This window comes from Struthio camelus, chromosome 3, assembly GCF_040807025.1.
Source record: "Struthio camelus isolate bStrCam1 chromosome 3, bStrCam1.hap1, whole genome shotgun sequence".
NCBI classification, from domain to species: Eukaryota; Metazoa; Chordata; class Aves; order Struthioniformes; family Struthionidae; genus Struthio; species Struthio camelus.
Window position 1 is genome coordinate 127,987,752 of NC_090944.1, and position 13,097 is coordinate 128,000,848.

The window sequence follows — 13,097 nt, forward strand, 5'->3', positions numbered from 1 at the left end:
TGGATTTGCTGACTGTCTTCAGAAGTAGCTGCTTGTGTCTGAGCTGAGAAAGAAGTTTCAGTGATCAGCAGTAGAGGAGTAGAGGACTGAAAAAGAAAGAGAAGGATTTGGGTTTTATGTGGTTTTTTGTTGTTGTTGGGTTGTCTTTTTCTTGCTGTATTTCATTTGAGAGATAAATACAGGGAATGATGTGTATGAGGTAAGTGAAAGAACATGCAGAAGACAGAAATCAACATCAGTTAATTTTACACACCAAAACCGGAATAACATGCTGGCCAAAGCACTGGGAATTGTTGAGTTCATCTGAGGAGTGAATATGGATAGAAAAAAAGACAAGAATGCCCCAGAAGGAGAAGGAGGATAAAAAGCAGCTGGAGAAAGAAGTTCTGGTAGAGGTGTTAATGATGTACTCCTTCATGGCAGGTAGAGAGTTTTTTCTAGTTAATTATTTGTGGAGTAGGGTGTGTTTAATACTTTTTTTTTTAATGTTTATTTTAGATTTTATTAGAAAAGGATCCAAACTCAAACTAAAGATTGAACTGAAAGAAACGCTAGCAAGCTCAGCTGCAGATATTGTAGTCTTCATTAGTTCATTTAAAATTCATTATATTGTGTTTATCGTGAAATAGGGAGAATTATTAGAATGTGAAATATTAAATGATTATAAAGTGTACACCTGCCTCTGGCTTATATGGTAAGACTCAAAAGCTGTTTCTAAGGAAATATTATTGTTTCTTCCTGGTAGTGTCTCTCTAATTAATAAATAAACGGTAAATATGAAATCTGTGTGGTAATGAGTACTAGCATGACAGTGCCATGCCCAGAGATGTTTTCCTACTCACAGTTGCAACATTTGACATCTGGTGTGCATTGTTCTCATACTGCTGGTAAATTCTCCAGCTGGTAATCTTGATTGCGCTGACAGACACAGCTGCTCCACTTGGTTCACTTTTAAATTATGTTTTTGACCTTCATTGAAGAGTTAATCCCCCTCCCTTTCTTCCTCCTTTGAGTCTGTGGCCGCAAATGCTTTCCAGAGAAAAACCAAATGCTTTTGCTGCTGACTTCTATTGATCAAAAAAGAAAAGTCTTGTGCCATAAAAGCTGGAATTTTATTCTGTTAAAACTAGGGCTAAGTTATAGATGGAAAACTCGGCTTGAAACAGAACGCAAAGTATTGCAGCGAAAAAAAAGACCTCTAATAGAGTAGCAGTTTTCGTATAGTTAGTCTTGAGTCCTTGCCGTGAAAGAATAATTGCATAAGAATTCATAGAATATAAAATATCACTTGTATATGGGTAACACATATAGCAAAGTGATCAGGCAGCTGGTAGGGAAGTGTAAGCATCCTTGTTTTCCTGTTTCTTCTGGGTTGGTAAAGAGCTTCAATTTTTATTTCTTTCACTAGTCCAGGACTCAAATCTTATCCTTAAACCAAGGAATTGTCGCAATGGCTGATTTTTGGGCTGGTTAATATTAATAAGCAGGAAAATAGCAGATATATTTGCAGCAAGATTTTTAGAAAGTGAGAAGCTTTTGAAGTGTGCAGTATTGTGAATTAGACTATTCTAATATTAGAAACATAATTATAAAAAGGGATACACACTAAGTGCAAAAAGATCCTGCTTTATAATCTTAATGTGATTCTTTTGTGTTCTGGAGGTTAATGCATTTCAAAATAGGACATAGTGAATGGAGGTCCTGAATCCCACACTCGAATTGTGGCGATATCAGAGGCCTTTCACAAGTTGGACAGCAGCTTGCCTGGAAAAACTGCCTGCTTGGGAGGTGGAAACACGTTCAACCAATTAACTATCAGCAACTCATTGGAAAAAAAGAAAAGAAGGGGGAAGCAGGAAAGTGGGTTCAGAGACTTGAATTGGTATGTACATCCTTACCTACTGGTGCTTCTGGCTTTTTGCACTGTGAGCTCTCCAAGTACTGACTTGGAGTTAGGCTTGCAATGAGGGTTTATTTCATACAGATTTAGGAGACAGTGCAAAAAGACTGGGTTCTACAGGCTGCCATCTACCTCCAAATTAGCCTGCCCAAAAGCTCACTTGCCAGCCTAAATGCAGAAAATGGTTGAACCAGCAAGAGCCATCAGACAGTTTTGCCCTGTGACTAATAACTGTTTGATTTAAAGTACACTGTTCATTGGGAAGGTGAATGGGTCTCCCAAGATCTCCTGAAGCAAGCTCTAGCATTACCTTCTATACGATGGTGGAATTGTCGCAAAGTCGGACATGCATGCATTTCTAGCCATTAGGGAAGTTGTTAAATATTCCAGTCTACTGTGGAAGTTTCTGCCTACAGCTGTGAAAATCGATAGAAAATATTGCTCTTTGGACTTCCTCTGCTCTCCTCCTCCTCCTTTTGTAGTGGTAACTGCTACGTCATCAAAAGTTAAGTTTTATAGATTGAAGGACTGGGAAGTTAGATGTCTTAATGAACAGAGGAGGTATGTTCATTTCTTTATCTCAGTGTGATGTTGACTCATGAATTATTTGATATAAATTCAAGATCTTTGATAAGTTCTTAGCCCTTTTAGATTTCCTGCCCAAACTTTCTTCCTTTTCTGAGGTACGGAATAGCCTTCCAGATGTTGTTTATGGATCCGTAACAGATCCAGCAGCTGATCTTAGCTCTAAGATTATCAACTAAGGTCACTCTGTTATCGGAGCTCAGACCTGTTTAAAGATATTTTGGCAGCTTTCAATTAATGAGTTCCAGTTTTCCTGAACTATCTGCCTGAGCTGAAGGAGGCCAGGTTTCCTAGCTGTGTTAAGATCTTCTGGATGTCCAGTGTGGTTCACAGAGTGTCTCCGTTTTCTCTGGATGCAGCACAACCTCTTGTTGTGATTAGGTCACACCTTGAGAGCCTAAGTAATTTTGTTGTTACCATTGGGAAAACATGTACATCCTGATGACTGTGATGTTGCTCCCTGGAGCTGCATCCAAACTTTCACAGGTGGTATACAATGTCTGAGGTCTTGTGGGTTGGTGTGACATTTGGTAGAGCAGTCTCACGGTGTCAGTTTGTATGAGGGGCTTTGAGACCTTCTGCTCCGTAATCGGGGGTGGGGGGGAAGCTGACTCCTTGAATTCACCCAAACTGTGATTTTAGGTGTAAATGGAGAGCTGGAAGGAAAGGAGGTTAGCAGGTATATTACAAGTGACTCACCTCCTCTGAATTACATAGTGCTCATACCTCCTCCTTTCTTGTCTGCTTTTCCCCTCTGAGGCGCTAAAAGGAGAAGTTCTCCAATCTCAAATGACAGCGCAATGTGAGAGTGTGTACGAACTGCACTACTTGAACAGTCTGGCTGTGGGCAGAGGCAGTCTTCCTTTGAGAGGTGTTGCTTTTGTGCCTGATCAGCATGGTATGTCTGTGCATGATCATTCAAGCTGGAGCCCTTTTAGTGCTAGCAGTTTCTGCAGAGTATTTGCTTGCTCCTTGCCCCTGACGTTATGCACTGAGCGCAAGTGGGCAGGTTGTGCCATACAACTTCTTTTTCCCTGAATTTCCAAGTTCCTGCTATTACCTTAGTAACATAGAATTGGTGGTGGTTAATAATATTTTTCCTTAAAAATAGATGTGTTTTCAGTAGTTCTTGAAGTCTGATTGCTTCCTTTCAAGTGAAAGGCAAAACTCAATACCAGCACTGTGCATTTTTGACCCTGTATTATCTGTATGTATTTGAAATAATTTTTCAGCACAGTATGATTCTTACAAAGGCAGTAGTTTTACATTTACTGTGTAATTCCTGTATTATTAGGGAAATATAATGCAATTGCATAGGCTAACTTGTGAGCATGCACGTGCTCTGGTTGTACCTGGTACAGCTTTCTTGATTTACTTGCATGTATATTTTCCCGAAATGAAATAGTTAAATTATTACTAAGTTATGTTGGCTAAGCCCAATTTAGTCACTAATGATTTCCGGATAGACAGTTCATGGTTCTTACTTCTACTGGCACTTTCCTCCATTTAGTTTATGCTTAGGCCTTCAATTAAAACTTAGTTCTTCATGCTTTTATAACCAGCTTCACTCTTCCATGTATTCCTCAGCAGATGTATTTATTTTGTTTTAAAAATATACTTTTGAGGAGGATGGGAAAAGACTGGTAGGGAGGAAACAGTCTGCTTGTCTGAGTTGTTGTTTTGGGGCTCTAAATTAACTACTTGGACATTGCAGTTATTCACACTATTTCTGGTCTTTTGTTTGATGTTGTCTTACATGGATGCTGTATTCTTATCATCTGTAGTAGGAAGCTGAAACAAAATAAAATAGTAAAAAGCCAGATCCCTCAAAACAACCTTCCACCACCACCAACCAAACCTGCAGTACGGAAATGAAAGCCATTGGGAGCATGCAGGAAGTACTTGTGTTGTGTTGTAACTGCAGGTTTGAGTTAGGATGGGGGCAGGCGTATGAAGCATCAATTACGGCAACTTGTAGAAAATACTAAATTAAACAGGGGATCCCAAGAAAATAAGAAATAAAATCATTTGATATAATTTATTTTTAACCCTGACAAAGTCCTTTTTGCTTTACAGCAAAGGTATTTAGCTGCTTAATTTCAATTAATGCATGTTTGTTGCCTTAGTACATATATAAATGTGCTATAATTCTGTAGAGATGTGCACACTATACTTTGAAGAAGTCCTTTTAAAAAAAAGAAAAGTAACATAGCATATGTACTAGATGCAAATTAGTGCTGTTGTACCCACCGATCAACCCTGACATGTCAAATGTTATACTTTGTATATTTATAACTTAAGTTGATAAAGTTGAGGTTGTTGTTTTAAGATTTCTGTTGTAAATAAAATTGACCGTGATTATAGTTTCACAGCACTTTTTCTCCTGGAAAGTGTAACTTTGTTTTCATCAAATGTGATTTAAAAAAAAAAAAGCAATTTCCGAATCGATAGTGCACTTCTGAATTGCTTTAAACAGGACAGTAACAGAATGTATGTTTAAAATGTTTCTAACCCAAGGACACAATACTGTTGTAGTTCAGCTTTCTAGGTTTTAGTTTTTGTAATAGCTAGATGACCTAAACAACTGTAACTTCTATAAGTCTAGTTAATATTGAATATAATCCAGATTTAGTTGCCAGTTGAAGTCTATTTGGCAGGTCCTTTACTCTGTTCTTATAACATGAATTACTAAGCTTTATGTTACAGCAGGTTTGAATATGGCAAACTCTTTCCGTTTTCTGATGAACCAAATCCAGGTTGCTTGGCAGAATATGGGGGAAACGATAGTGGAGAGTGTTATGTTTGAAAACATCCATTAATGACAACTGCAGTCTACACCAACGGTTGTGGTTGCAAACAGAAACCTTATCTTTCAAAACTAATTTCACTCTCGGGTTTTAAGAAACATAGTGGGCAGTGAGACCATTTACAAGTCACTGTTGGTGTTGAGATGTTAGGTATTGTAATCAGAGAGACTTAATAGACTTTACTCACTGTAAAATATAGCAAGATTACTTCCTTCTATGTCTAAAGTTATATATATGACAAACACTGATTATAGTGATTGTTATTGGGTTTCCTAGTAATAAGCTTCTGTATTTTACCTTGTGCATAAAAAGATTTGTGAAAATCCCTTGTCAGAAGAAGGGCAACTATCCAGTGCTCATTCAGTGAAGAAATACGTCTTGGAAGGATCCTAATTCTAATTCTAATTTGAAAATTAGTGGAAAAACTTACTGAGTCTGTTTAGTTAACAGCAATACTAAGTCAATAACTTATTCATTTCAGACTACAGAGACACTCTTTTAAGTTCATGAGACAGGAAAAGTATATGTCACATACTTTTTTTTTTTTAATCTGCACTCTTGTCTGGGGACTGGGGAATCATTCAGAAATTCTTACTTGAAAAAAAACTCTGTGCATACAGTAGAGCATCAAGTTCTCTCGTAAAAATGTAGTATTTATACTGCTTGGAAATAACCTTCGGTGCTGAGATACCAGTTAAAATATTTAGCTCATAGATCGTCACAGAAATTATAGATTCTGAGATGGGAAAACAAGTTCAAGCTTTCAGGTTGAGTTCCTGTGTAAAACCAAAAGTTCTGGAACTTTCCTTGTATTTCGCTGCTGTACCTTAGAACTGAACAGAGCAGATCAGATTGTATTATCTAGGAATATGAATGTAAATGCGACTACCTGACTTAACAGCTGTAAAAGTAAAAGTCACATTTTAAAATATGTGGTAGTATTAGTATTTAGAATACCCCTGCAGAAGCTTGGAGTACTGAGCTGAATAAATGGTTGGTTGTGGCATCGTTTCAGACTGTCTACACGTGTGTATGAATGATTTAGATTAAAATGCTGTAGTTTCCAACTTTCTTAAAATTTTATTCTTTCTAATGCATTATATTATTGTTTTTAGATATAGAAATAGTGTTTAATAATCTATTTAACCCACAGAATGGACTTGAGCTTGAAAAACTGTTGGCTTCCTAAACAGCTTGTATTGAGAATCCTTACTCTCCCCGCCTGTGAACCGGATCCGCTCCATGTGCAAGTCTGCCCTTTGCCCACAGGGGCAATCAGTCTGGCACCCCTCTTTTCTTGGCGGTTCCTCCAAAAGCGAGTTGCACTTGGGCTAATTTATTCTGATAGCAGCAGCCTGCTTCCAGTTGCTACTATTTTGCAGGGCACCTTCTACTGTCATGTGGCATGTGTGCATCCAAGCTGTGATGGAGGAGAGGGAGAGCTTCCCAGGAGAGGGATCAGCGGAGAATGGCTATTGCTGCCTGGAAAAGAGGTTGAGATTAGGTGGACAGACGGTTCTCATGATGGAAGCCTGTACCCAACTAGAAAGTTTGTAGGCTTCTGAGTGTTTCCAAATTTCCAAAGTATATATGGGAATGGTACTTTTTTATTTAAGGGGTAAGGTGGTAGAAAGCAAATTTAATTAAGTACATGATGTCCTTGGTCTCTGTTTCATTATATTTCATCTCAGTAGTGAAATGAATGGAAAAAGTTTGTTTTATAAATTATTCTGTCCAAGGCACATCTTGAGCATGTAATAAAAAAAATAAAAAAACTGAACACATGAAGTACTCCCTAGATTTGCTTAAGAACTGAATGTGCTGCCATCTGGTAGTTGTACTCTGTCCTCTTGGCAGTGGTTAATTGACTTCGGTTTCCTCATGCAGCGCTGTCTTTTGGCTTAAACACGATATTCATTGTACACTATATTTGTGCTCTTTATGTCACGATAGCTTCATTTTTTCATTCTAATGCTTTTATGTGAATAAAAGGAGAAGGCTGAATCTTTACAAACTTAACAACAACAACAAAAGTTCTTGATATTTGTTTACCCTGAGGTTGTTTTGGAATCTTTATCTATGAGATGTGAAGTAAAGCAAGTCTTGGCACAACTTGCAATATTTAAAAAAAAAAAAAAAAAAAAAAAAGATAATGCTAAAAATATGTAGCTTAAAAAATTGGTCAAATGTAGTGGATGAAAAAATGAAATCATGTGTTGTCCCTGTAGTAGTTAACACTTATTTCAGGGCGGAATGACCTATTGGTTTTTAGTTTTGGACTTGCAGGGTAGCGGGAAAATTTCTAGGGCACAGAAGAGACTGAGATATTTTATGTTGCATGGGTAGTGTCTGTAGCGTTGGATTTCTGTGTGGTATTTGGTTAGGGGGAGAAAGGGGGGTTGGGGATTTTTTTCTCATGACAGGTACATCGAGCAAGAACCAGTGTCTGAGGGGTGGTTAGCTTAGTTGTGCTTTAAAGGAGAGAGGGAGGAGGAAGAAAAAAAAAGAAAAGAATCAAGTATTTCATGTAGCATTTATCTTTTTCCTCTTGTAGACCGGGCATGAGATGTCTCCTGTCGTGTACAGGCAGAGATCTGTGGCAACTAGGTTGTCTCCTAGTCCATCCTATCAAGATTGGTACTTCTAGTGGGCCCTTACCAACTTTTTATTTCTCTGGGAAAGCAAAGCAAATGATTTTTTTTTTAAGGGACAGTATTTGTGACAGAATGGGTGAAATTTCTTTTTATGGAGCTTTTTTTAAACGGGTAAAATTTCTGTTTATGGCTATGTGGATATCCTGGTCATTCCTAATCTACCTTTCCTTAATATACAGTTTGCCCCAAGAGAATAAAATTTACCCAAAGTATAAAGTTTACCAAGAAGTTCCATGGGACTGAATGAAGGATTAATGCAAGAAAATTTTTTGTTTTCCAGTTTTGTGCTCCTAGGCACAATTTCCCCCATATGTGGGTTCATTCAACTTGTAAAGCTGGCGGACTAATCAAATTCAATTAAAAGCCTTCCAGTGTTGTTCTTTTTTTTTTTTTATTTGTTTGGGTTTTTATTTTTTTCAGTCTAAACCTAATCCACTGAACAATCTGTCCTTAATGTAAAATATGATGTTGGGATATAAAAATGTAACAAACTGTACAAATAAGTTCTGTGGTTGCATTTAAAAATCTTAAATGTTCTTTCTTATTTACTAGAATTCATTCTTACGGCTAAGCATAAGGGTGGTATAAGAATTCACTTGAGAGCTTATCTGAAGTGGCCTTGACATGGCAATTTTATCTTTTCGTATTACCTGCTACATAACAGGTATTTTAGATATTATCGTCTTTTATATCTGTCTGGGGTTTGTTCTACACAAGGCACTCATTGATGAAAGTAGTATCAAGTAGTCAGTGTAAAACAGCAACAATATTTGCCCCTTGATGCAAAGTACGCAGTATGCGTACTTCTTTATCTGCATACTATTTATATATGTATAAATGTGTTTGATATACATATATGGCCAAGTAACTATGCTTAAATTGCAAATATTGGCACATCTCCTTATCTCCTCCTTGTATTTTTTTTTCCATTTCTTGTTTAAGATCTTACTAGGATATTATATTTAACTGAAGTTTATAACAACAGTTTTTAAATTTAATGTGGATTCAGTAATGCCTCATATTTTGTTCCTGCAATTACTTGAGAATGTGCTAGCATTTAACTTTACTGGGTTGTGGGATAAGTCAAACTTATGTAAAAAGTTAATTCATAACTTGATCCAGAAAACTAATTAACACAAGTCAGGCCTGTTGTAGTTATAACGAAAAAACGTTATTATAAAATTCGTGATAATCGTGATAGTGCTAAGATTTATTCTGTTTTGGTAGCAAGTTTCCTCTCTCGTGCTACTAAGTAGAATATTTGGGCTTCAGTGCTTTTTGTTGTATTGCTGCTGTGGTCTGCTAACAAGTCAACCTGACTGATGCCACTTATAAATGATGCCAGATTCAGATTAGACTGATTTGTTTTTATTGTGGTATCTCACTAAACAGTGGTGTTCTTCCATTGAGAAAAGGTTGTTACTGTGCCCTTTGAGCCATGCTTTTACACTGTCGTTCTATCCTACTTTTCATTTTGAATTTTTCGTAGGCCCAGAAAAATATCTTGGGACTTTGGGTCTTAAAAATCAAGAATAACTTCCACTTGTTTCTCGTTTTTAACCTGTGAAATAACAGCTCCAAAAATTGTCAGCTACATTTGAGGGGAACTGTAACAGATTTGCAAAGAATCTTTTCTTCCTGAAGTGTTAAATCACGATTGTAACCAACATTGTTCTAAAAGTAGGAAGATGTTCGTGTATCAAGGAGGAACACTGAAGGTCAAAGTTTTACCAGTAAAATGAAAACCTTTAAATGTTTTTAATTAAATCTCATTCTGTAATTTAAATGAAAGCAGGACCACCTACGAGGGTTATCCACCAGGACATCCTTATCAAGAAAGGAATTAAAAGAAGCTGTCTCTCTGAAATATAAAATGTCTATGTGATGCACTGAATTGTGGGTACAACCTCAGATAACTTTCTTCTCAATTGATGCAAGCTATTCTTACTTTTATATCCACAGTTTTTGTCACAGCCTGTTGCCTTATTGCAAGTTATGTGTTTTACAGCACTTAAATCTCATAAATAGGATAATGTACATGCAAAAACTTAAATATGTAGTTGGCTGCAGTTAGAGGAAGCTGAAATTTCTCATGCCAGCAATATAGCTGTTGTGAGTTTTATATCATAGTAGGAGTCAGTTCTGATTTCTAATTTAGTAATTGTTTAAGCATTAAATTGTCTGAGCGTTAATGAGTCACTTGATGAAACATGTAACTAGTGGGGGGAGTGAAGGCCGGCATCCTGTTTCGGTGGGAGGAGTGAGATGGTGATTCCCTGCCCCGGACACTTTCTGCCTCGAGCCCTTGGAAATGCAGTTATCCCACCTATTGCGTTTTAGAGTAGCCTTAAAGCTTTTTAAAGTTTTGCCAGAGCCCGCTCAGCAGCTCTGCAAGTTGGAAACAGTTTGTGGAAACTTGCTTCCGACTCCTCTTGTTGTTCTCGTTAAAGACTGCTTTAGCCGTTTGGTCCTATATGAAAACAGTTGATATATCTGTAAATGGCACTGCTGTGTTTCCATATCAACAACGTAGAAGAAAACGTAAGCGGTTTTCACAGTTCAAAAACATCTTTTAATATGTGAGTGCCTTTGCCCAGCAGCAGCTAAATATAGCACAGAATATAAAGGATTTCTTAGCAGATTTTTAGTGTTGCTGAGTTATAATAGGGCAACAAGCTGGGCTTCTCCATGTGTGCGTGCACGCACACACCACACACACACACAAAAACACACACACGCGTTTTTACTTTCTGGCTTAAATATTGCACAGCCATCTCAAATGCTTGCTTTTAAAAATTACTTTTTACAATTCAGTCCTCCATGGAAAAGAAGCCTGCTAAGAGAAACACAATTGCAGTTTATTTGACAGTTGGCAACAAATACCTTAGTGGAAACCTTTGGATTTTTTAAGTTGACAGCTAGGTGTTGTATGTAGAGAAATTTCTTCTTTGCATTCTCATCATAGTGGTTGCCTTATGCTCTAAAGTGTCAGTTCATCTCTGTCAAATATTTTATTCTCTCTAGGGTTTCTGTAAGATATATTTCTGTATGGAGTATTAAGCTTTTTTGAATCTCTCTAAGGGACAGGCCTTATATACCATGGTATTCCACAGTTATTTTACTGTTGTTTTCACACCGAATATCCCTTTATTCTAGTTTCAGTGAACTGGGTCATCCAGTTTATCTTTTCTTCACATCTGTCATGGCCCTTCTCTTCATGTGCTAAACATTAACGCACACAAAATAAAAATTTTCCAGTCGTTTGCAGCTTTTCAAGTTGCTTTGTAGTTTACCCTCAGACTTCTGTAGTGGGCCAGCTTAATTGTTCAACGCTTGCGAGCTTGCTTGGCGTCCTGTGTAATTCTGCCTCTCTTCTCACTCGATAACACTCTTAATTTTGCCACAGACTCACATTTCAAGACTTCCTCCCGGAGCCGTGGCAGGACAGTCCGTGGCAATAGAAGGAGGCGTTTGCCGCCTGGAAAGCCCAGAGAGCTGAACAGCTGATTCCTCGCTTTGTTGTAGAGAATGTGAATGACTTTTTGTACAATAAGTTCTTTTGTGTTTTAGCAGATGTTGGAAATTCTCCTCCTGGTTTATACCCCGTATTGCAACCATGTGCACCATAACTTGAGACAAGTGCTGCTGTAGTTTTATGTTCTCACTCTGTGAAGGGGGGGGGGGGGGGTGCATGTTCATTTTTTCCCCAATAAAATAGGAACTCTTCTCAGTTGTGCAAAGATCATGTATGGTTAATGATTATGTTTTCATTGTTTTATTTTTGAAAAATATCTGAAGGTTGAAAAAATTAGTTTAAAGATGTGGTCGCAATTGTTGTTCACGTTCTAAATTTAAAAGTAACAGGCCTTTGAAGTGGCTGTATAATTATGCAAGAATGATTATGGTTTCTAAGTTTCAGTGGTTTAGGGAAATCCAGCGGAGGTTTAAACATGGAATTTTTTTTTCCTCTCCAATAAGGGGGAATTTTTTTGTCAAAGAATGGTTTCAGTGAAACAAATTAGAGCAAAGTTAAAGCTAGAATTGTTTTAAATAGTCTTATAGGTCATATCTCTGTTCCCAAACTAAGATGTTAATAGCTTCAAGCTGTATGTATTACAAAAAGCTATATGAAGATAAGGTATCATAACGTAGTCTTTATGTATAATGGAATATTACGATGTAAATAAGAAAAAGTTTATGGAAAGATTCAATATTATTCTTCACTTCTGTTTTAAATCTATTTTTAAGAGAGAGGTACAGAAATGAACATATTACTGGATGCGAAGTGCAATGTGTATTAAATGGATGTTGGGAGGTCTGATATTAGCTTTCTTATTGATAAAGCAGCTTCCTAAAGTCCAGCCACAGCATGGGTATTTATATAACTGTGTGTAATATGTATGTACTGTGCATAAATTTACTGTAATTCTTTTTATACCTTCAACAAAACTGCATTATAAAGCAATGTAATCCTTGTCTGCCTTGTAAAGCACTGGCAGTTGAACTGTCTCTTGTCACCAGTTCTGATATGTTAGCCAGATCAGCTGAGTCCTAAAAGTGTGTTCTGATGTATGATCTTCCATTCAGTACTTTTTTTTTTTCTTCACAGCACTGGCAGCAATAGAAGACTTTTGTAAGTGATCCACTGTTCTGATAAGTATGCCAAAGAGAAACTAAAATAGTTCATCTTTTTCCCTGGTGGATATTTGATAACTCTGTTTTCAGAAGTAGTGGATGAATAGATATTCAGCCTGTATTTGCTTAACTGGGCATTGTACTTGCCTTTTTTTGTAATGTTGTGCCTGCCTATAACAGACATACTTGACTGATAAAATGGTTACATTGATTGTAGTACCGATCTTTCATGGATAAAATCTTAATAAATTTTTTTTAAAAGCCTGGGTTTGTTTTCCCTGTTATGTTACAGCATACTTGAAGATATTGTCGTCTTTGTGTGTGTGTGTTTTTTTTTTCAGTTGTCACATCAGTACAAGCCTGTACATAGAAAAATTTTCTAGCCTAGACTGGTGCAGCTGTATAGAAGTCATCTGAATTTTGTTGAAGTACGGGCTGAGTTTACTGCTGCTGTTATCTGAAAGAGCAGTTGACTTAAATTTCTTTTCTTAGAAGTTTGGAGGCTGTATGGCACTA

The 13,097-nt window shown here is 37.1% G+C and overlaps 1 protein-coding gene across 1 annotated transcript in view; it reads left to right on the forward strand.

Annotated features, from left to right (window-relative positions):
• The window catches only part of TASP1 (taspase 1), a 94,673-nt gene extending 81,828 nt beyond the window's left edge, over nt 1-12,845 (forward strand). The window contains 1 exon segment of the mRNA XM_068940232.1: nt 11,353-12,845. Within this exon segment, the coding sequence (XP_068796333.1) occupies nt 11,353-11,445 (93 nt within the window). The 3' untranslated portion in view covers nt 11,446-12,845.
• Nucleotides 12,846-13,097: the final 252 nt, after the last annotated feature.